Raw genomic sequence first — 24493 nt, 5'->3', positions numbered from 1 at the left:
ACCTTTAACATGTTGGATGGAACCTTTAACATTATGGGATGATGATAGAAATAATAAAAACAGAAGTAATTATATTTCAAGGAGAAACAATGTTCAGACTGCATCAAATTGAATCATTTGGTGGACTTACCTGATTTCCTATTTTAAGTGTATTGTTGAAAGCATCAGTCATTGGATAATGCTCCATGGCCATAAACAGTGTGTTTAAAATTATGCAAACAGTGATAGCAAGATCAACAAGTGGATCCATTACAATAAATGAAACTATACGCTTCACTTTTAACCAAGGCTCCCAACAATTCCAAATCAAGAAAGTGTGGGCAAACTTATACCAGCAGGGTGGACATTTTTGCCTGGATTCTTCAAGTTCTGTGGAAAAAATAAAAATAAAAATAAAAATGCAGAGTAAGCCAGTTGTGAAGAAAGCGAAATATTTTTGTTTGGTCTGCTTTTACATGTTTATATTCCTGTTACCAGTAAGGATGTTTGGAGGAACCTTCTTAGAAATTATAGTTGCTGAATGAAATAATTTCATAAGACTAGGAGAAAATCAATAAGGGTTTTCAGCTAATAACTGAAAAAAGTTGTCTACTTATCACACAACCTTGTTTTCAAAAACACCCTATATAAATTTAAGGACACTTTCCCCAGAAAAACTTCCAATTTCACAGTTCCCTCAAATTTCTAACTATTGATTTGCAAGAAAAATATGATTAATTTTAGCAAAATCATGTTTAAAAAAAAAAAAAAAAAAAAAAAAACTATTCAAGCTTTTTCATGAATTTCAGTCATAATTTCACTACTACAAAAGAAATTACCACTACGTATTTCCTTCTTTCTATTAACTAAGGCCTGGCTTTGTTAATTTTATATTACCTTCTTACAGTACAGGTTACCGGAAGACTTATCGCAAGGCACTTCTTCAAATATGAATAAGTAGTATAGTACACACATATTTTATCTGTTTTAATACCTTTTTTTTTTTTTTTTTAGTTTAGCCTGTTCATCAGACTCCATTTCTTTTTTCATTTTGTTTTTACCATTCATTTTATGCATTTGCAATGGCTACTTATTTTTAGTCTTCTGTATTTGCATGTGATACAATACCTTTATACCTATGACTATCTCAAGAAAGTTCATGAATCTGTAGTTGTAACACACCTTCCATTGTATTTGTGATAATGCCAGCTATACTCATAGCTCTCTCTCTTAAATTGGGATCCTCCAGCAAATCCATTGGTATTTGATATGAACTTGGACGTCTCTTTTTTATTTCAATTTCTGTAGTAGTGCTCTATAAAAAAAGGGGGGGGGGGGAGTAAATATAATTCACCTTTAGAAATGCTGACAGAACAGGTATCAAAAGGCTCTTCACTTTCAATGAATTCTTAATATACACAGGTTCATGTTCATCATGTTTTTTTCCATCTTTTTGTTTGTTTAAAGAAAATATGTATTTTCAGATTATACCTCTGAATACCGTTAAGCACCTTATAAAATACCTTATAAAGTACTAAGTCTTGATATTTAATTTCCAGATTATCTTTGCATTATAGTTTACTATTAACTTCTTACTAGACATAAGGAAATTTTGGAGGAGGCCATGGCCAAAGAAACAAATTGACACTTCTCAGTGGAAGTGTGAATTTTTCTGGTTCCCAGTACCATGCTTTCTTTACCAATACTTAAATTCCAAACAAGTTCAATCATAATATACTTATAAGATGTGATTTATGCTAGGAAGTTTCTGCAATAGCAATTGTTTTCTGAAAGTAACTTTTACAGATCAGCCTTGATCTCTAATCCTGAAATCTGGAGTAATTAAAAACTTTCTTACATTGTCATCAGTTGTTGGTTTGTCTATTATCACCTCTGGCAGAAGCTGACCTGTAGGTGACAAGAGACACGGTGGTCCATCCACTAAGGAAACCACTCCATTGCAATCCACAGTGCTGTGCATCTTTCCATTCATTGGAAAAAGTGTCGGCCTTCTTGACGATCTGCTGGCCTGGCTAATGTTACTACTGCGTCGTTCACTGTGTCTGAGTGGCACAAAAAGAGAACCTCTTCTGCTTCCATTATCCTCAAACGTGCTGTGCTCATCATCAGCAAAGTCATTTTCAGATCCTATTTCTCTTCCATGATCTCTAAAACTAAAAAGACTTGTCCTGCTACTACGTCTGGGAGAAAACAGGGAGCCACGAACACTTAGTAAAGACTGTAAAGGAAATAAACAAAGTCACCAGCCGAAGATTTTAAATATACAGCATCCATATCTATGAAATATATATATATATATATTCCCCCCAAATCTTTCAGCTTTACTCCTAATACAGTGCCTTACATAGACTTCAGACACATGAGATGAGAATCATCTGAATGAGTAAATTTACAGTACACTTAAAACAATTATCAGAGAACAAAAAGCAAACATGCATGAGACTATAGCAGTTTCCATCCCCATATTACAGAGGAAATAAAGACTTTACGAATTATAATGATCCATGTAGGTTATGCATTATGTCAAATTATATTGTTTCATACACTTAGTCTTCTACACTGATACATTACACTTAAATTTTCCTTTTACGAATTAAAAATTAATTTCTACTTCAATTGAACTATGAAAATGTACTACTGCTGTGCACCATGTTGAGACCCACCAGATCCCAAACAAGAAAATAACCTCCAAACTCCAAACAGTTGGTAATCAAAGCAATGCAAAATTCTTTTTCCTTGTTTGTATTACTTTACAAAGTTATAGCAAAGTTTGCTGCATATTACAGTTATCACAAATCCAAACATCAAAAACTGCACTATTCACAGTACCTGGTGCGGTGATGTGAGCTGTGTCCCATAAGCAAGTTTGTTCCCGTCAAAAGAAAAACGGAAACCTTTCCTTCTGATACTGCCATCCGATTCAGATTTTGAAAGCTTTCCCTCCTTTGTGTTATCCTCTTCTCCAGAGAGTTCTCTTTGCCTCCTTTTCTTCCTTCTATTTCTCCTTTCTTTTGCACTTTTTGAGCTAAGCTTGGATGCTTCTGAAGAACTATCTGAAGGTCCACCAATCCCACTTTCACCACTTAATTCTGTCATCTCTGCTGCAGCTGCTGCTATTGCCTGTCAAAGCAATTATTTAACGTGACATCTAAAGCATGTATGAATGATCAAATGCTTTAAAATTCCACAATCTTTTAAGAATGCTATAGTGTCTGTTTCTGAAGTTTATACCACATGACTTGTAAATGTGACAAAAGCCTGGGTGGATTTGTGTTTAAAAAAGAAAAATAGCAGTAGTTTTTGTTTGTTTGTTTGTTTAAATTTCAGTGAATTCAATTGCATGCAGAAGAACTAAATGCAGTTATACTATGTTAATACAGTCTGTATTAACTTTGTAAACTGATTTTAGCTGTTACTGTAAACAGCTTCCCTAAGCTGCCATTAGGGAAAAAACTTTGGGGGTATTACTTGCAGCTTGCAGTCTTAGATTCACTAGTGATAACACAGGTAGTATAAGTAAGTAAAATTTATGAACAAAAACATTTTTAACTTTAACCAAGGCTTGCCAAACATTTCACAGCTTCTAGAATTACTTTTAAGTTTAGTATTTGAGAAATTCAGCATGCCAGGTTACTAGATACTAGCTCCTGATAAGGAATGTTTACTAAAAAAACTATTGTTCCAATTTGTATTTTCTATTCTCAAATCAGAAAATCATTAAAATTTTAGACATCAACATTAAAAAAGAAATACACATTCCTTTATGTATCTCACAAGTGTTTTTAGACTGCTTTTTCTATGGCTTTTTATTACTTTTAGAATGTATTATCTAATTGTTTTTTTTTTTTTTTTTTCCAAATCAATATCATTCGAAGAGATATGCTAACACTCAAATTCTTTTTAGAAAATACCTGAGCTTCTTCTTGCTGCTTCTTCAGCTGTTCAAGCAGATGCTGCAAGTCTGCCTCCCTCTGTTCTGCCTCAACCATAGTTGCTTGGTTCTGTTCTTCATAGGCCATGGCAACCACAGCCAAAATCAAGTTAATCAAGTAGAAGGAACCCAGAAAAATGACCAGAACAAAAAATATCATGTATGTTTTGCCAACAGCTCGTAACGTCTAGAGGAGAAGAAGAGAAATGATCCATCTGGTGAAAACATGCATCAATTCTGCAATTCATAAACACTAACTGAATTTTAAAAGGACAAAACTTTAGTAATTTAAAAGATAATACTTATTAAAACAGATTTTCACACACGTGAAGAAAAGTATGGTGAGAGAACTAATGTATACAAAGACAAATTAAGATTCATATTTTGCTGTTAGAGAATACACATTGTAAAAATGAAAGAAAGGGTCAAAAAATGTGCATACCTTTTCAGAAATCATGTGAGATTCTGTACTAAGAACCCATGTCTGCTTAACTTTGCAACTGAATTTGCTTTCTTTCATAAATACTGCACTTTTTCAACTGCTATCAATAGCTGCGGTATGTAATATAAACAAAGGCCCTTTCTGTGTTTGGTTTGGGGACAGTTAGACACTAGATGATTTTTATCATATACTCACCAGCTGATAAAGATTTTCCCAGTAGTCTTGTGTCATAAGTCTAAACAGGGACAAGAAAGCCCAACTGAATGTGTCAAAACTAGTATATCCGTAATTGGGGTTTCTTCCAGCTTTCACACAGATAAACTCTTCTGGACATTTACTAGAGAAAAACAAAACAAAACAACAAAAAAAACGTATCATTGAAATGGTTTTAAATTACTATACCTTGAGTTTCCAATAAAGATTAATTAAACATTATCTGTCAAGGTGGCTGCTGCTATTTGTGGCTTACATTTTAAAAATTATTGAGGAAAGGAAAACATTGCTCTTTTTTCTAACCCAGCAAATGGTAAACAAGTAAATGAAAATTTTTCTTTCAGATTTTTCACCATTATACACAAAATAAAACTTACTCCTAACAGATCGATATTATATCTGCAGGTGCCTCTTCAATGGAGATAATATATTTGCTTAATACAGAGGTTCCATAAATTGAACACTTCCATGCAAGAGAAAGAGTCGGTATAGATATTTTTTGTTGAATTTTGCATGCCTGCATGGTTGGCATACCAGGTTTCTTGGTTTCTTCAGGTTTGTGAAACTGTCAAGTCAAGTTAACAATTCCACAACAGGAAATAACTGCCAGTGATATTATTTTAAGCTCCTGAAACTGTATGTATTAGTTTTGATAGTAGGTGATCCAATTCTGTAGGCACAGTATCAATGTTATGATTCCATTCCTGAGGGTTAGAGGAGGTTTTGCCACCAAAAAACTTCATGGAAGTACGCTATAAAGATTTTTTTTCCGTGTGTGTGTGTATATGTATGCATACATATAACATTACTTGATATTTACACACAAAATGTTTACAAAAAAGCTTAAGTATATCTATTTTAGCCATAATTATCCAAAACAAGGGATGGGCTGATATACCACTACAGTCTAGTAATACATTATTTTATTACGAAGAATCGTTGTAGAGACCAAGCTAGTGCCGTGCATGAAGTCCACAGACTGAAGAATTCTAAAGATGTCCTCCCAAAAGTACGTCTTAAGTCCCAGTTCCCCATGCCTTTTTTAGAGATGTGAAATGACTTGAAGTCTTTGATATAGAAGTATGCTCTCAAGTCATTGATAATGCAGTATCTACTGCTGAAATAGTATTTGTCTAGTTAAGAGTTTTTAAATTTAGAGCAAAGTATTTTCTCACTTAGTATTTTTCTCATTCAAGTGTTCAGTTAATATGAACCATAACCATACATTTTTCATTATGGATTTAGGTAGCTAAATTAGCTTTTTAACTTTATAGTGATATTGTTTACATTTTGTTTAAACAGGTTGTATGTAGTTTTCGTCATATCTTACCCTGCATCTGAGCTATTGCCACAAAGCAGATAATCCTTTTGTCCTTCTATACGATAAAAATGACCTAAAATAAAAGAAATGCTAAATTATTACAATTAAGGTAAAGAAGTACTACACCAAACTACAGTAATGTAAGTGTCAGAAGATGCAATCTTGATTTGTTACACCTCTTCCAAGGCCAGAGAGGCTTTGGTGTCTCCATCCTTGGAGACATTCAGCACTTTACAAGACATGATGCTGAGCAGCCTGCTCTAACGACACATTGCAGCTGGACCTCAGCAGGACTGGATGAGGCTGAGGGTCTCTTCCAACCTGCATGATTCTGTAATTTCCAACCTAACCCTACAATTATGTTTCAAAGTGCAGTTAAAAGAAAAAACAATCATGTCAGTGTGAATCTGGGAGGCAAGATATAAAATATGTACTAATTGTCATCCTATTTCATTGATACTTATCTTCAGCCTATAACATGACATGGTAATCTAATGTGTTTGTGCATGTATGTGTGCTTATACACAAATCTTCAGCACATTATTTCAGCAGCGTTTCTTACTTTCATTCTCAATGTATGCCGTCCAGTCAAACTCTGTACCATTAAAGTATGGAGCTACATATTTTTCAAAAGTCGTTGAATTTTTTGATGGCCATAACAAGCATTTATTCTTCAAGTTGCCCATGAACAGCTGCAGTCCTATTAGTGCAAACACACTCAGGCAAAACACAGTCAAAATCATTACATCTGAGAGCTTCTTTACAGACTGAATTAAGGCTCCCACAATAGTCTTCAAGCCTGCAAACAGAGGCAGATTTTCATTAAATATTTACCTAAGCTAAAATACTATGTGGATTACTCAAACACACTATTAAACATCATGCACAGCTGCACAAAAATAGTCTTAAAATATTTTTCAAAGGAAAAAGATATCAATAAGTCCCATAGCTCCTGATAAACTAATCGGAAGCTATGAATGGTAGGCATTCCAAAAGACCCATTCTACAAATAAACAAGTAGCGTTTTTTACTCATGCTCCCTGTACATGTTAACTACACTTGAAGAAAATTGTTCCAGTTTTATTTTCTGCTTGATGCCTCTTCCTCCAAACCTGTGCCAGTGTCCTTAGCCATTTCACAATATATTGGTTCTATAACAGCAAACAAAAAACGACACACAATTGCATTGCAGCAGAGATTGTAATGGTACTATTATGAAGTGTCCTATTCAGCTGGAGGTGATTTGGTGAAGATAGGCATCTCAAGATAATAAATACATCATGCAATCCCCATGCTACTCCTTATTTTCTTATTCCTTTATCAAGGATTTAGCTTTTAAAATACATTGAAATTTTCAATCCCAAATGTCTTTGATAAATGGTAGCAGTTAAGATTAGTAATAGAAAAATGTGAAGGTAAAATTAATTTTGATCTTTAATGTGGGACAGAAAATTTGACATCATGAAATATAAATTATAGGCTACATAATACATAGGCTATATAATTCAATTTCTCATGCATGAATGTATTAAACTCTGAGGCTGAGTGTTTTAGAGAGTCAGAAAAATAATCAAGTTTAGTTTAGTTTAAGACTGGAGCCTAAATCCTTCTGTTAAAAACATGAATTCAGCTTCTGTGAAAATTTCAATCAGCCTCAGTGTTTAACCTCGCTCTCACCTGGAATGACAGATATTGTTTTCAAAGCTCGGAGAACTCTGAATGTTCTCAATGCTGAGACATTGCCCAGGTCCACAAACTCTGTCACATATCTGTAGTGAGGGATTCCACACACAAACACAATGACAGCACACACAGAATTAAACAGAGGTGATGTAGAGAGCTTACAATTTTACACAGTTACTTCTTACCTGGAATTACAGAAATAGTTTTCAAAGCTCTCAATACTCTGAAAGTTCGAAGAGCTGAAACATTGCCTAGGTTTACAAACTCTGTTATATACCTGTAGAATTAAATCACAGTTACTCAGAATTAAGGTAGAGCGTATATTACTTACCTGGACCTGTAATCCAGACTATTTTTTAGGAAAGGGGAACATCAAATGAAAGACTTACATTCATATTTTCCTGTTTCAATGGAGTTCTCCCTAGGAAGCATACCCTTAAGTATTTCCATTGAATGTAAATTAATATGAAACTGATTACCCTGATTTTATTGTTTAAATACACTTTATAATAGATAGTTCAATTGTAACTTCTCTTTTGTACTGTGCAATAGTACACTAATTCTGCTGTGTGCTAGATCAAGGTAAAAATTAAAATGGGAGAAGTTGAAACACAATTTGACTATAATTAATTTTAAATGAGTTAGCATAACCCAAACAAATTATTACCATTAAAAAAAAAAGTTCTGGCTGGTATTTTACTTAAAGTAAACAAATGTATACTTACGCAAAAGAAATGACAATGAAATCAAGCCAGTTCCAGGGGTCACGAAGACAAGTAAAATCATCTATACAGAAGCCTCTTGCAAGGATTTTTACCAAAAATTCAAAAGTATAAATACCAGTAAAAGTATACCTATGAGAAAACATCAAAGTAAAAGTTTAAGGTTGTCATTCAGTGATATAACAATATAGAAATAACAGAAAACCACTCAAAAGCAGTGATTATTAAATGTACTGTAATGGTAATTATGAACTTACATCAAACATGACTGTTTTACCACCATTCTTCTGCATAGTTATGTGATTTTTACTTTTTAATCTGAAACATATTTTTGCAGTTTCTGGCATGCATGTGTTTGAAATTTGAACACAAAGCAGTAATCAGTACAAATATGAAGAAAATATTTTTTTTTTTGTAAGTGAAAATTTCAGTATGGTTGGCATTTCAGAAATAAAATCCATGGGTAAGTGAAACTTAGTGTTTACTACAGTTACCACAGTCAGACTTCAGAATGTCTGACAGTAATCCTCATATTTGATATGAAAAGCTTGGGTGTTAAATTTTTACATTTTGTTAAGCATTAAGGTGCTTCAGTAGTGGCTATACAAAGCATCTTACTGAAAAGCAATAGTGTCAGTTTGGTAGGATTTTTTCTTCTTCTTCTTTTAATAAAAATGCTAACAGAACAGCTGAAAAGGGAGAGAGCGCAAAAACATTACATGTACAAAAATTATGATCAAAAGGATTAAATCAGTTTTATTCAGGGAAAAAAGGTAACAATATCACAGCTTTTTTTCTTACAGCCCGCAGGTTTGAGCTGCAGCTAGTATTAATCAACAGGCTAAAGAAAGAATACCAGCTTTGCGCTCAATTTAGCTTTTCATTTTAAAACCATTTAAAAAATATATTAGATAATTTTACTTACTCCACATTCTTTGTCCAATCTGGTAGTTTATTCCATGTCATGAATACACAGTTTGTCAAAATAGTGAGCATAATAAGCATGCTGAACAATGTTGACTGCAGTTAAGGAACTTACACTTTCTTAATGCTGAATTTGCATCACACAAAACATGAGTAGTTGACCAGGCTTTAGAACACTGACAACACATACGATACAAATCAGTTTAATATGACTAAAAATGCCATAGATAATGCAAAGACGTTTCATATTAATGATATTAATTCTGTAAACTAAGTATACATGCTAGCCCTCATTAATTTTGAGAGAAAGAATTAAGCATATGAACACATTTAAATACTAAAACAAACAAGCATTATGAAGTATTTCAAGAGACCAGTAATTATTATGTTTTCATTTTAAGCAAACTAGATAAAAAGGATATGAATGAACTAAAATCTTAATAGCTATTCTTCTAATAATATTGAAAGGAGATAAAAGGTACAAGGCAGAGGTGGCACTGAACCTGAAGATTGTCTTCCCTTTATTCAATACTATAAACGTCTTAAAAAAAAAAAAAAAAAAAAAAAAAAAGGAGAGAATAGGAAATTAAGGATATGTTTGCAACCTCACCATACATAGAGGCTGCACTTACACAGATATAAGTAGCCAAATTTATTTTCAATAAAATTATTCAAGCAAGTATCTGATTCTGTATTTTCACATAAGCAAGAAAAACTGAAAAGCATACATTATTTTTCTCTGTGCTCTTAATGTCTACATTTCAACATTTTCCTGGATTATGTAAATAAGTGAAAACTATAATTAAAAAATTGTCCTTTTAAAAGATTAAAAATGTGTGCAGCTATATTGCATGCACTTCAGATTAAACCTGGCAGTGCAAAACACAGCACCTAATCAACCATTTTTGGAGACTCACCAGCAACTACTTAATCATTTCAGCACTTAGAAACTGCTTCTGAAATTAGATATCCTGGTTCTTAAAGACTTTACTGCCCTTATTGTCTGAACAGTTTTTTCTAGTACCATTTACACAACCATTTTTGATTTAGACTAAAACTGTTATCTAATGAAAACTTAAAGTCAGTCTACATTTTACGATTATTTTCCCAAATGACAAATATCTAGAAATAAGTAGGTTTTAATATTGATTCTTCCTGTTTTATGCTGATATTCTATTGTAACAGAAATAGAACATTTGACAGTACATATCATGGAGTAGAAACAACTAAAACAACTGAAAACACTATTCCTGGTTATTAGTCTTCAGCATTCTGTACTAGAAAAATACTGCTTTAACTGAGTTGCTTCTTATGGAAGATGGTAACCAGTTGATTTTCTAGTTCGTTTCAAGAACATATTCTGTGTTTTTAATTCAAACATTTTATTGATTTTTACAATGAAATAAGCACTTGCTTATTCTGTACTGCCTTTTTAAAGTAAACTCAGTTTCGTTTTCATTTTGAACATCATTCTGCTTCTCTTTTCATCATCTAAGATCTATACTTGCTAAAGCCACCACCCTTGATCTTGTCTCCTTTTGTTAATGGTTTCCCTATAAAAGAAACTGATATTCATCTATTATAATAGATATTCATCTATAATATCTATTATAATAGATGAATATACATCAATTTAGATTTCATTTTCAGGTCTATTCTGGACGTATAACAAAAGCTCAGTACAGAAATAGGAAGTAGTAGACAGTCCCATTTCAGAAGTGGATGTGCTACTCACGGATGTTTTTATACTGTTTTGCAAACAGTACTTTGTTGTTGTTGTTACTGAGCCACAAAACCTCTTTTACATTAAACAGGAAAAAAAATATATATAAAATTTCCAAGAAAATTCTGCATATGTGCAGATATAAAGTGACTCTTAAAGGAATGATGAAGAGACTTTAAATAACTTCCTTGCACTGTAACATAATATTGAGGGCACGTGACCTCAAGATGTACTACCAATTACTGTCTTCGTGTTCCTTGTGGGGTGGTACTAGGAAGGATTATTTACTGGTAAATTGGTATTAAAATCATCAATCTAGTCAGACTCAGAAAAAAAAAAAAAGTGAAGTGATCCTGAAGTGAAATCTAGCAAAATGAATTCATGTCTGCACAAGCTGTTACCTATCCACAGAAATCATTTCACATGAAGCTGGCAACATGTGCTAATAATCACATTTTTATTTTTTACTTATGTTCCTCCCTAGTCAGGTAGAGTTTAACAAGTAACTCCAGTTGAGTTTTGTTTTGCCATTTTTTTTTTTCAAATATTTCAATAAGGTTTTAAGGTTTAACAGTAGATCATTTTGGCAGATGACAGACAGAACAAGCACTTCATCCAAAGTAAATCTGTTGCTAGACTGGAAGATAGTGAAGAAATTCTTATAATATCTAATAATTTAATTCTCTGAGGAAAACAAACCAAAAACTTTAGCTGCTTAATTAGTTTCCTCCTTAGCCTGCTGAACTACATCTTAGTACTATATTTCCTCAAATCCCCAGTAACAGAGTAGCCAGAGAGAGATGAAATTTTCCAATGCTTCAGCATTTCATCAGATCTGAAGAGATTAAAAGACATCTAATCCAAAATTCACTAACTCAAAACATCATAAGGAAATCTTAGACATTACAAAAATCATAAAAAAGTAACCTGTGTAGAAGACTCACAGTCATATTTATATTGCATTCAAAATAATTAACATGATATCACAGACTTTTAAATACTTTCAATAGGGCTTCTGACTACCTTCAACAGGTAGTAAACTACAGCATTTACCACTTTGTAGTTCAACGGGTATATTTTAATTATAATCTTAGCAAATGCTTACTTTTTTATTGGCATAATATGGATCCAGGTCCTCCAGGGGCTCAGAAACCATTTCTGGAGGAATATCACCATAAATAAATGGCAGCGTCTTTCCTGCCTCCAAGTCATTATTTGGCTTTTGATGATTTTCTTCATGACCACCATCATCTTTATGCTCATCTTTGTCACGATTAGACTTTTCATCAGCAATACGCTTCTCAATGGCTGCAAGAGACTCTTTGGTGAAATGGAAGAAGCTGTCAGATCCTGGTGGTACGAACATTGCCTGTGCCATCTTTTCATTCTGCAAACGTTAAACACTTTTATGCTCTTGTGAAAGAAGATCCTATGAGAACGTGAGGGATGGGGAGTGGGGAGAAACAGAAAAATTAAGAGAGTGCAACAGCAAGACAATTCCCCAAATAACAATTTTCGGCATAGTATAGTAGTTATCTGCCTCTTTTCTACTTCTAAAAAACTGTTCAGAGAAGTATTTGAATTAATTTTCAGAGACAACAGAAAATTAGCTACCTTAGCTTTTCTGAAGTACCAACATGGCAAACAGATAATTTAGGATGCAAAGAAAAACATTAAAGGAAAAGAATTATGATGAATCTTGCGTGCAATTTATTTGTCATCTCAGGTTAATATAAATGTCACAAGAAAAAGGAAAGCATTCTCACTTTCCCTGATCTAAACAAGAAATCCAAAACACACCTTATTATGAAAAGTTAAGAAATGTGTTAACATATTACTTTGTTCAGTGTTTATGAGGATAGGGATTTATATAAAAAGTTGTGCTGGTAACTCCAAAACACTGGCAAATTATAATTATGAAAGCGGAAAGAAAAACAAGCATGTCCTTCCTATTACTCTTCATTTGTTATGGAAACACTACTCCACCTGGTGGCTTACGTTATGCTAGCTATATTAATATTGCTCCATTAGACAGATACTATATTTAAAGCCATAGGCACAAGCAGAATTCAACTAGTCTAAGGTTTAGTCCTTCAATTTTTGGATTTCCTGACTAGCATTTTCTTGACTTCCAACTGTAAATTTGATGGTGCTATGCTCTCCAATTAAGGAAGTTATGAGGGATGAAGTGTTTCAGATTTACACAAAAAACATGGCACAATCTCCCCGAAGTTACACTACTCTCTCTGAGGCTTGATGTATTTTCAAAAAAAATAAAAATTCATCAAAATTTCATCAAACACTACATTTTCAATAGATTACTTCTTTCTAGGTTTCTATTTTCTACAGGGAGTGCACAATTAATACCCATGGGTACAATTAGTTCAGGACAAACCGATTTTATAAACAGAGACAAAACAGAATCAAGTCCTCCTTGGTGACATTCAGCAGTGCTGTAGTTTTTAACAACACTTCAACAAAATTCAGAAATTGTGGTGGGTTGATCTTACTGGCTACCAGATTGCCACTCAGCCACTCTTGTACTTTCCCACATTAAAATAGTAAGAGGGAGAAATTAAAGTAAAAAATCTCATAGGTTGGGGCCAGTTCATAACAGTGTGCTCTTCATGAGCTGCAGTTCCTTTGGGGGATATCCACCTGCTCCAGCATGCAAATCTGTCCTGGCATGGACTGCAATGGTCCATTGCAGTCCAGGGACCCCATGGACTGCAATGAAATACCTCCTCCAAAATGTGCTGTCCCACAGGCTGCAGATGAATTTAATGTCTGGCACCCAGAACAACACTTTCTCAGACCTTGAGGTTTTCTGGGCTGTTTCATGCAGTTTTTTCCTCATTCCTTACACTTCGGAACACAGAGCAATAGTTATTCTCAGGAGCAGGCAGCCCAGGAATGACACATCTTCCCTTAGTTATTCCAAAACGGACAATTGCATCCATTCCATCTTTAAAAGATTCACTGTTCTCAAATGGAACATCTGTGATTCCTATTTGGCCTTCTCCGCTGAAACCTTCCCAGATCCCTAACATCCATGCATCTGGAAATCTGTCCTGCAATTCTTTGATTGAAGCATTTCCTTCAGAAGTTGGATGATGCCTGTGGCCAAATGCCCAGGGAACATGCACTCATGCACCAGCAAAAAACGAAATCACTTTCACAGGAAGAACACCAGAATTCTTTCCCTTAAAGCTCCATTTTTTTTTACCTAAGAAATAATGTAAGTAATGACATTGTTATTTGGTACCCTTAGTTCCTTTATTTAGCTTACACCTGTGTATCTTCTGGAAATAAAACTTCCTATACTGTTTATTAATCAATTCTGCGTGTGTCGTAAGAGATACTGAGGACTGCACTTCTGTAAGATCTACCTTTCCTGCATTAAGAGATGCAAACTACATTTCATATCATAAATACAGCTGTATGCACTGACTGTCCAGTTTCTGAAATGGTTAGATAGTTGCACAAACTCTGAAAAGTCTGAAGAGACAGGAGAGAAAGACCTACAGCCATTAGAACAACCATCTTTAAAGTAAATAAAACTGGTGCTTAAAACCAAATAAAACCAGTGTTGTACACACGGTACTGCTCTGGTAGTGCTGCCCTTTGTGGAGATAAACATGACATTACAGATTTTTCAGCACATCTACGCATCAGTCCACCATGTCTATCACAAAGTAGGGGCATGCTTGGAAGTGTAAGTAATATTTACATGATTTTGTGTTTTGATAATTTTCTTCAGAAACAAACAAACAAAAAAGGCAGATAAAAAAAAAAAAAAGTTAATTAAAAGAAAGGGGAGAAACCCTAGGAGAGTTATACAGGTTATCTACTACAACAATCAGTGAATCTTTTGGGGAAGTTCTTATTACTTGGGGGAAGATGTTTAAAAGTTTAAAGAGTTTCCTCCTTGACTTTATGAAGGCAGATTCAGAAGGTGATGAATATGACCACAGAAACTACTTTTAATTGAACACATGACTAACTTATACCTGCTTATGCACTTAGGCTAAATTTCCTTTTTAGAGACCTGTGATACGTAAAACCAAGAGTTCATGTCTGCTCATTTTACCAAATACCCCTATGGTCTTATGACACTTTTTCTGAGGTATTACCAATGTTATCAGTATGAAAACCAAACTTTCTGCTTTCATGCTGATAGTCCAGTGGTTTATTCAGCAATGCTGAATAAAATTCATTTATCCAATAAGGAAATGGAGTGAAAGAATTACTACGATGGATTAGTTTAATGATTTAAATGTTCTCTCTCTTTTCTGCAATCTTGATGGCTACTGTACCACAAAGAAGTAGTAACAAATCAAATCATAAACAAGAAAGAATATGAATCCTTAAAGGAGGGAAAAAAAAAAGGAAAATGGAAACCAACACTTCCCCCTTCTCCCCCCCCCCAAAAAAAAGGTCCCTGTGCAAATCTCCATCCCTCTCCCCCCCCTAAAAAAGAGTAATATTTTTTTTAATGAAAAACTCAACTTAATATAAGATTTCTGACATTTTCAACATTTCTACATTTACAAAATGTTTATTTTTGCATTTATAAAAATAATGTTCAAACTTAGACCCAAATCATATAGCATCAAAATCTCAGAATGAAGGAAATACATCTCCCATACAGACATAGTATATTTACCTTCATGTTCTTTCAGAGCTAGAAACAAAACATCTGCCCTGATACTCCATATCCCATAACACAAAAATGACTTTTTACATTATTATTTTCAGTGTTCTCTCTGTTAATTACTATTGTACATTTCATAGTACTATTTAAATAAAGTTGAATAAAATTTTCAGCATGCTAAAGAAGCCTGGATAAATCACTAAGTCTCAATAACCAAATAAATTCTCCTAAGTATGAAAATTAATTAAGACTAACAAGCTGCTACCATGACAGTCTGTTGATTATGTACACTGAAATTCAATTTGGCAAATGATCACATTTGATGAGTCATCTGCAAACCTACATACATTTTCTTTGCTATGCTATTTTATTTTTCTGCATCTGTGTATATAAAAGAATATGGCATTTTTATTTCAGGGATACTAAATTTGACTAACTATATACATTAAAATTTGCATTATTAACTACTATATTGCTGTTACTCAATGATGCATCCTTCAGACTGTTATAGCTGCTAGAGAAAAGAAACTGTTTTGATCCCTACTACCTCAATATTACTATTCTCTGAGAATCTGCAAAACAAAAAGCTGACTATAATACAAACCAAGAAAGTTCTTAGGAAAATGGGTTAATCTAGAAAGCATTTCCTCTAATCAACAATTAAAAATCTAGTGTCTTTCCTTCCCCTCTCAAAGAATTTCCTGTGCAGACACTAACAGTACCTACACTATTCAGCCACTTATGATCGTAAGCATCAATAAGAACTGAAACATTTCTAAATTATTAATTGTTCTGAGCCTGAATGAATTAAACCTATGGCACATTTCATCCCTTGTACTTCTCAGCAGAATACTGTGGCTATGCAATGGGACTAACTGGGACAAATCTTAAGAGATTTTTCCATGCCCTTCATTTCAGTTGTTTCTTTATATTTTGCTCATGAAAATCACATTAAAGAATAAAACAAATGCCTACTGTAAACAGACAACTTCTGTACAGTTCTAATGGTTCAATTTCTTACATGCAACTCACCTTACATGTCCTTTACCCTTTCAAGCTATTTCACACTAGCTATTTTCAATTCAAGAATTTCTGATTCAATGTCTAAGTTTATAGTAATACTTAGAAGATACTTGCAAAATATTAATTTTGCAGGAAAACAAAATGTTAAAAAGGCAGAGGATGCTACTCTTGATCTTAAAAAGAAGATTTCTCTCATATAAATCAATTTTAAGAATCTGAAACCACTTACGCAAGCTGATCAGTCTCTTTCCTTACTGTCTGAAAATGAATTCATCAAGCTCAGATCCGGGAAACCCAGTTCTTACAGACAAGCATTCCAATCACTAACGTATTAAACAGAAAATCTTGAATAAAGCCAACACATAACAAATGAAAAACTGTGTAGTTATTTACTGTTAGCAATACAATAAAAAACAGTGAAACACATTATTTACTTTGTCAGGTGCCATGGTGTCATTGTGGTGTCAGGTGTCATTTTTATTTGAGCAAGTATGATATTCCTGTCGATCGTATGCATGCCAATGACTTTTTTTTGTCATGACACAAATGTATTTTAAAATATTAAGGCCCTGGTTTCATTTAGGTCCTAATAAATCATGCAGCCAAGTCCTTGGATAATAATCCTAATTTAAATCTTCCTCAATAGGTTAATCCTTTTTAAAATCTAACTAAAAGTTTTTATCAAATTTACCCCTATGGCATGCTACTCTTCAATAACTTCTCAGTCACTTGTGCTTCCTTCTTTAAGGTATTTATGGAAAAAATTCTCATTTTCTGGCTAAGTAAGTTCAGAGACACTCTTCTTTAAGTCCAATCAAGCATTTTGTACAATAGACCTGCTTTTGTAAATCCTGGTGTTTTACCTTACAAAGTTTCATTATCACATTTTGTTCTTTTTATCCTCTGTTCTTCACATACATCTTTCAGTTTGCTTTTGTGTTTATGAGATATCATCATGCCAGTTTATGGCACCGTAAGACCTTAGGTAACTTCTAGCACAAAGCACCAATAATGTGTGCTTGGTAACCTTTGTTCCAAAAGACTTCCTTTATTACACCACAGATGATGATATCAAGATAATTACATTTTGACTTTTACCTTTATCATTTTTGATAATTTTTCTATATAAATTCTTAGTAAAGACAACTGTGAAAGCTTTTAAATACTGTATCTGTGGATCTAAATGAGTATGCATCTAAGTCCTTGTTTTGATGCTTTAAATATAAATAGATAAAGAAATTCAATATTGCCATGGATACTGTGTAACAACATCTTGTAGCTGCTTGAAGCTTTGAAACAATACTCCCTATATGTATTTCAAGTAATCATGGTACTTGTACAGTGTTTAGTTTTCTTGTACTCATTAGCTGAAAGCGAGTAGGAAGGAAAGGCAACCATCATACAAAATTATTTTTTTCATGCTGAATACATATTACCTAAAAATTGTTTTCAGTTACAAAACTGAACAGACTACTTAAATTCATTTTAGCTATAAGAACTCTTCAGGATACAACTGCCAGATTCCCTGTTATAACCCAAAATGTATTTTATTCAGAAATCATATGATATCATAATATCACATTTAAGGAAGAAAGAAAAACATATTAAAAAAAAAAAAGAAACAAAACCAATAAAAAATATGATTTACATTTACAGAATAAGACCTCAAAGGTACATGGGTCAACACAAAAGAAAAACAAGAATAGTAATAACATTGCAACTTATTTTTCAAAGTTAGATTTCTCTTATGTTAGATTCCTCTGACGTCAGATTTGCCACAGTGCTTCCAAGAAATCAATAAACAATACTTTCAGAAAAAAAATAAATTACTACAACACTTCCAGATTAAATTTTTAGGAGCTCTCTGGCTCAGATTTCATCTTTACTGAATGAATGCCAGCTGAAAAAGGAAAACACACAGCCTCAAAATGAAATTGTGAAGAAAAGAATTGCCACCACAGGGAGAAGAATTACTTTAAAAAACATTAAGCCTACTTAAAATCCAGACATTTACGAAATTCTTACAGATCATGGCATCATCACCAATGCTCGTGCTCACAAAGCTCTACGACATTCTCTTCTTCCTACCATCATCTCATACTGATGGCTTATAACACCCATCAGTAGAAACAACAAAAAAGAAAAAAAAAAAAAAACAAGGCTCTCCACAAAGCAACTAATGTTAATGAAACATCTTTTTTGAATGGTTATTAATCCCTAGGAGATCACGAAGAATTATTTTGTAAGAGAGATAAGTAGTAAATAAAAGATAGCATTTCTGTTCAAACTGGATCCCAACAATGCTGCAGACTCTGGTCCACAAAAGAAGAGTTTATATTCACATATGTGTACAAAGAAATCCAGAAACTACACTATTAAATATTGGAAATGTTTCTTTTATGTTCACAAGTTCATTTAGTATCTGTTAAATGCTACACTAATACAAACTGAAGAATCAGAATTTGCTCCAAGTTTCTAAAGCAGGAATTCTTATTTGATTTTAGCATATATGAGAACTGAAGCTTTTAACATAGTATCTAAAACTGATGATGCAGATGCTCCTTGCGTAATGGACCATTTATTGGAAGGCGCTCAGCTACTCTGCTTTCTAGCACAGCAGAATAATAAGCATAATTGTATACAACATTATATTACATGACTAATGTTAAATTGGTTTTATCCAAAGTCACTCACAACTTCCATTAACATTTGAAGGAGATTTAAAAAAAATCAAAATAAAAAAATCAACCAACAACTCAATTATGTTTAAAATGGTTAAAGTCTCCCAAACAGTCTTTATTACTCTAAGCAGCAAACATTTACATATAATTGATACTTAGAAGTTATAAAGTTGGAGACAATAAGCACCATTTCTTTTTTGATTTAATGCAAGAATGATAACTTTGACAAGAAAATTTGCTTTGCATTACAGTTGCATATAAAACCAGGATAAGAGCAACTCATGCGAGGTACTTGGAGAAGAATGTGTTCAGTAAAAAACAGAGACATTTCTTCATATATAAAATACAAACATTTCTGCAAAATAAAGTAGGCTTGGATACAAGATCCATAACATTCAGCCTGCCACCATATTCTGTTGCTAGAACCCTTATTGCAAACCCACAGCCATGCCACTTCCCTATGTTAAATACATTTACATTTAGTTTATTCATGTTGAGATCATATCCGAGATATATTTTTCTGTGTAAACTGTTGTGTTGTCAGAGACCTTTTGTCACTGTTATTTTATAAAAAGAAAACTAAAGGAAAAAAATAACACAGCTACTTTATTAGTCCTATGTCCAGAACCACATTATAGGAGAAAGTTTTTGTTAAATCTCCCAAATTCAGGACTGTGAATAAAGGTGCTAAGTCAGAGGCTATTCCCCAAAAATGTCTGGAAAAAAGGTGAGCATCAGATATCTCTTGGCATCAGTTAATCTTAGAGTAAGGTGACATCTTTAACAGCAGTCACACAGACAAGTATTGTTGTACTGCAACCAAAAACAACAAGCCACTCAAACAGAACAAGTTCTGAGGTACCTCCATTTTATTTGCCTCTTTAATTCCAGGGACCTGTATTATCAAACAATAGCAACTGCCTTATTTTAAACAGCACTGAGAAAAGGAACATGCATTTCTTCTAAACATGCAGGAATTTATATGCATTTCTACAGTTCATAATTTTCTGTATTTTTAATATGTGACACATGAAACAACAATTCTAATGATCTCTGCATCAAAACAGTTATTATTAAATAAGGTATTTATGACTTTCAACTGAAAGCAATTATGTCCCCTGAAATAGGTAGTTTTTAAATTTAAAATAATTAAAATTATTATTAAAATAACTGTTTAAAATTACCATATTCTGCTTTCCTTCAGAAATATAGAACTTCCTATCTATATACAAGCAAGGAATTGTCTTTCTAAACAAGCATATGATGTATCTGAGATTATAAATGACTTGAACTTCTAAATGAGTCTGCCCTGAGGGAGAAGAGTTCAACAAGAAGTAGATTTCGATGGAGAAGTTAGGCTATACTGCACACCACATGAACAAATGTGCTGCAATTAATGAAAGCAGGTGAACCTATCTCAACTATCTGCATTGGCTCTTTAAAGGAAAGGGCTTTTCAAGCTAATATTTATGATATATTGGGTTAACTGAAGCCTGCTAAGATCATTACATAAAATAAAACCTATTTTGTTAATTAACTATTATTTGTTTCCTTGTAACAGAGTAGTACACTACTAGCTCTTGCTTTTTATAATCAAACCTAATTTTCTATTAATCATTGTAAGCTTGCTGGGGTTCACAGAGCTGACTAAAACAACATGAAGGCATTTCTTGTATTTGCTTATAAAAGACACATGTTCCTCACATTGCTAAAATGTATTATCATGGTACAAATATTTACAGAACTCTGCCTGTGACCCTACTGTGGAAGACTATCTAAACTTACTGGTTGATTGTTCTTACCAATCTTTAGATAAAGACACATTACACAGGAAAAGCTGAACATGCTGAACAAAAGGAAACGCCACAGCAAATTAGTTGTTCCATTAAGGATGCAATTTGGGAAAGAACTCTTGAAGGCTGAGCCTCTGCATCAGTGCCTGGAGGAATCCCACACACATGCAACAGTACTGTTGTATGTTTTCACTGCAAGTTAAAGGATTTAGGGCTGGGAGGAAGGACAGAAGGAGAAAGTTTCCTTCACCTTTTTATAGCTAGGTGCTGGGATTTCCACAGTGGATCCACTAAAACAAATCCTCTAAGTTCATTTACTTTCCAGGGAGACCACCTCAGCAGCAAATCAGAACTGGCCCATGATTTTTGTTTTGATCTCGTTATAGTATTAATACAAAAAATAAATAAATTACACGCAGACAGTAATTCAGAGTACATAAACACTGTGCACAGCAGAGGAACTCTACACATCCATGAGCATGGGATCTTTTCATTAGCTTGTTCTTGCAAATGTGGAATCAGAAGTTCACCCACAGTCACCCACCAATCCATGTACATCAGAATACTCCATTGAAATTACTCAAACCTTGTAAACAATGCTAGGATAGTGGGATATAAACACCTCTACGTAATTTATTCCACTTTATCAAGGTGTAGTGAGACGAGGCAACAGGATGAGAGGCAACAAGCACAAACTGAAGCACAGGAGGTTCCAGCTCAATATGGGAGGACACTTCTTTACCGTTAGGGTGACATAGCACTGGAAGAGGCTGCCCAGAGAGGTTGTGGAGTTTCCTTCTCTGGAAATATTCAAAACCTGCCTGGATGCCATCCTGTGCAACGTGCTCTAGGTGATCCTGCTTGGTGGGGCAGTTGGACTGGATGATCTCTAGAGGTCCTTTCCAACCCTGCCCATTCTGTGATTCCAATTGCTATTAATTTTTTAGACTTTACATGTCTCAAACTTTTGGTGTCACCATTCCAATAACTTTCCTGTAAAGCTGATTTAAATACAAAATGATCTTGAATGCTTTACCTCTACCATATTAAAATCAATGTACTCGGATCCCACTGAGTGACCGCACCAACACCCACTGTTAAACCTTCAGCAATGCAGAAAGTGAGTTATAACCAACTGCATGGAAGTTAGAAGATGCTTTTTTCCACAAAGGGAACATGTATGCCATGTCCGAAGTAAATGACTTAATTTCTTTTGATTGCAACTGAACTGAAAAAAACATAAGATGCCTGTTTCTGACAAACTTTTGTTATTGTATTCATAACCAGTTACTGAAAATAATAGTACGAAAGTCAGAGAAAAGATGAGAGTGGGAAGCACATTTGGAAGTGAGATAGTCCACAATCCAGCTCAGAACAAAGCTAAGGTTACTCTCCTGATATGGCCTACACGCAGAACCCTGTAGGCTCATGGGGTCTGTTTCAGGTCTCTTCTCCCTCCCCTCCACTGCATCTCTTCAAGATGTCCCAAGGTGCCTTAGTAAATCACTTACCCTCCACATCCCAACCTACTCTTTGTGCAATCCCAGGCTTTTCTTTCCATCTCTCTATTTGGGTTCAGGGTCACCTCAACCAGGTCCCTGACTTGTGTTAAAACCAGACGGCACCAGAATATTTCTTGCAGCTTTTGCTGGTCTGTTATCAAATTTCTTTCTCTGTTTTTGTTCCAGTCTTTGACCATCACTAACACAAGTCACCACTGCAAAGCAACAGCAGTAAATGATGTTGAATCACCACAACTGCCAAATAACTCCTGCTGAAAGCTTCCCTCCTGAACAATGGGAATGAAGAATTAGCCAAACCAAGTCAGGGAAGACTGACAACAAAAAAGGAAGACTATTATTATTATATTTAGGTCCTCCTGAATCATTATAAAAAAGCAGAGTAAGTGTAACAAAACCTTACAAGATAAAAGTTGTTAACAAATTGTTAGTAACAATATAAGTCATTGCAGAATCCAAACCTTCACTGGGTTTGAAACAGGCAAAAACCATGCTCTTTTATTCTTAAAATGTACACAGACCATGGTTTTCAATGTACCAGAAAGCTCAAAATGTTCTTGCTTCCGTTAGACCACAGCAGTAAAACAAGTATATCTACCTACAGTACAAAATAGTTTTCCCATTTCTTTAAACCTGCTGAAATTCTGAAGCAACCCTTAAGTTTATTTGGTATTATGCATTGTTATGCTATAATAAAGGTGAGAGTATTTTTTTTAGGTGTTTTTAAGGACTACTTTAAAAATCAATACTTTTGCTCTGCTTTGATTTTCCATGTATGAAAATCTAAAAGGTCCGAGACGGCAGAACCGAACAGACATATATGAAAGATTTCAGAAAGCATGTGTGCTTTATGGAACTTGTGCTTTGCACACTTGGTCCATGTTACAGGCTTTATAGCCTGCAAACACAATTCACTTCAGGTTTTCTCTCTTAAATAGAGGGAAAGGACAAGACTGTCTTACTTAAGAAAAAAAAAAAAAAAACGGGCCGGTGAAGGAAGCATCCCTCCCTTCCACCCCAAGTATAAAGGAGGTTAAAACTGGCTACTGACTGCAAAAGAAATAAAGCAAGCAATACAGCCAGACTTCTTTCAGTTCTTCATTCTGGCCAGACAGACTCCCTATACCTCACTTAATGGGCTCATTAGTGTAATCTGAGTCTACTTTTTGTGCCTGTCTAATTTTCTAGAGGCTCAGCTGCTGTTCTGCAAATCGATACAGGCTGGAGGTGATCAGCAAAACCTGGCTTGGATTAGAGCAATACAGAGGCAAAATTCCCAAATACATTCTACCAGTGTTTATATATCTTCATGCAAACACCCTGAAAATGGAAAATTGCATCAGCATTCATTATAACGGAGATGTATGGCAGGATGTTCTTCTTAAAAAGGCTCACCTGTCAGGTCCAAAAAGGATTTAGCACCTCCAATATATTATTGATTTTTCATTAGAACCAAAAAAATATATATATATTTACTCGTGACATCCATTAAAAACCCACAGAAGCAGAATAAGCCTGTAAAATTGAGATGAGAGTTCAATACCAATTATTCTGTTCAACAGCCTAAAATGCAGTGCTGTGATACTACAGGAGATTTTGGAGCCATCAAGCACATTGGCAAAGTTCACTACCTACTTGAGAAGCTACCAATGAGCAGGACAGCACGAGAAGGAATGAGAAAATATGCTAGAACACTTATCACCATGATAGAAAATCACAGAAGAGAGAACAAGACTAAAGCAGATGTGTGAATCAGTTCCATGGACAACAGCATCCTAACCTACTACTCTGCCTCCCATGTAAGGCCAGAATGCAGGAGGTGGAGCAGCCGAAGCTGCTGGCTTCCCCCATGTCCCACCCAGA

At 34.2% G+C, this 24493-nt stretch overlaps 2 protein-coding genes across 4 annotated transcripts in view; one reads left to right on the top strand and one right to left on the bottom strand.

Annotated features, from left to right (window-relative positions):
* XIRP2 (xin actin binding repeat containing 2) overlaps positions 1 to 24493 on the top strand; it is a 201652-nt gene that overhangs the window by 60184 nt on the left and 116975 nt on the right. The window lies entirely within an intron of this gene.
* The window catches only part of LOC118169756 (sodium channel protein type 2 subunit alpha-like), a 69358-nt gene that overhangs the window by 33054 nt on the left and 11811 nt on the right, over positions 1 to 24493 (bottom strand). Inside the window, exons 1-14 of one of the 3 annotated variants that reach the window (XM_035331334.1) lie at positions 16646 to 16672; positions 12065 to 12388; positions 9659 to 9777; positions 9238 to 9327; positions 8316 to 8444; positions 7585 to 7676; positions 6470 to 6706; positions 5917 to 5980; positions 4569 to 4710; positions 3912 to 4118; positions 2830 to 3120; positions 1838 to 2218; positions 1162 to 1294; positions 131 to 369 (exon numbers count right to left, since the gene is read on the bottom strand). In XM_035331334.1, coding sequence (XP_035187225.1) covers positions 131 to 369; positions 1162 to 1294; positions 1838 to 2218; positions 2830 to 3120; positions 3912 to 4118; positions 4569 to 4710; positions 5917 to 5980; positions 6470 to 6706; positions 7585 to 7676; positions 8316 to 8444; positions 9238 to 9327; positions 9659 to 9777; positions 12065 to 12337 — 2397 coding nt within the window. In that variant the 5' untranslated portion in view covers positions 12338 to 12388; positions 16646 to 16672. Of the gene's footprint in view, positions 1 to 130; positions 370 to 1161; positions 1295 to 1837; positions 2219 to 2829; positions 3121 to 3911; positions 4119 to 4568; positions 4711 to 5916; positions 5981 to 6469; positions 6707 to 7584; positions 7677 to 7775; positions 7868 to 8315; positions 8445 to 9237; positions 9328 to 9658; positions 9778 to 12064; positions 12389 to 16645; positions 16673 to 24493 lie in introns of those variants that run through there. The other 2 variants (XM_035331335.1, XM_035331333.1) reach the window with 2 other exon arrangements.

The sequence above is a fragment of the Oxyura jamaicensis genome, chromosome 7 (assembly GCF_011077185.1).
Source record: "Oxyura jamaicensis isolate SHBP4307 breed ruddy duck chromosome 7, BPBGC_Ojam_1.0, whole genome shotgun sequence".
Classification (NCBI taxonomy): Eukaryota; Metazoa; Chordata; class Aves; order Anseriformes; family Anatidae; genus Oxyura; species Oxyura jamaicensis.
Note: the sequence above shows the minus strand (reverse complement) of the source record. Positions and strands in the feature narration are given on the sequence as shown.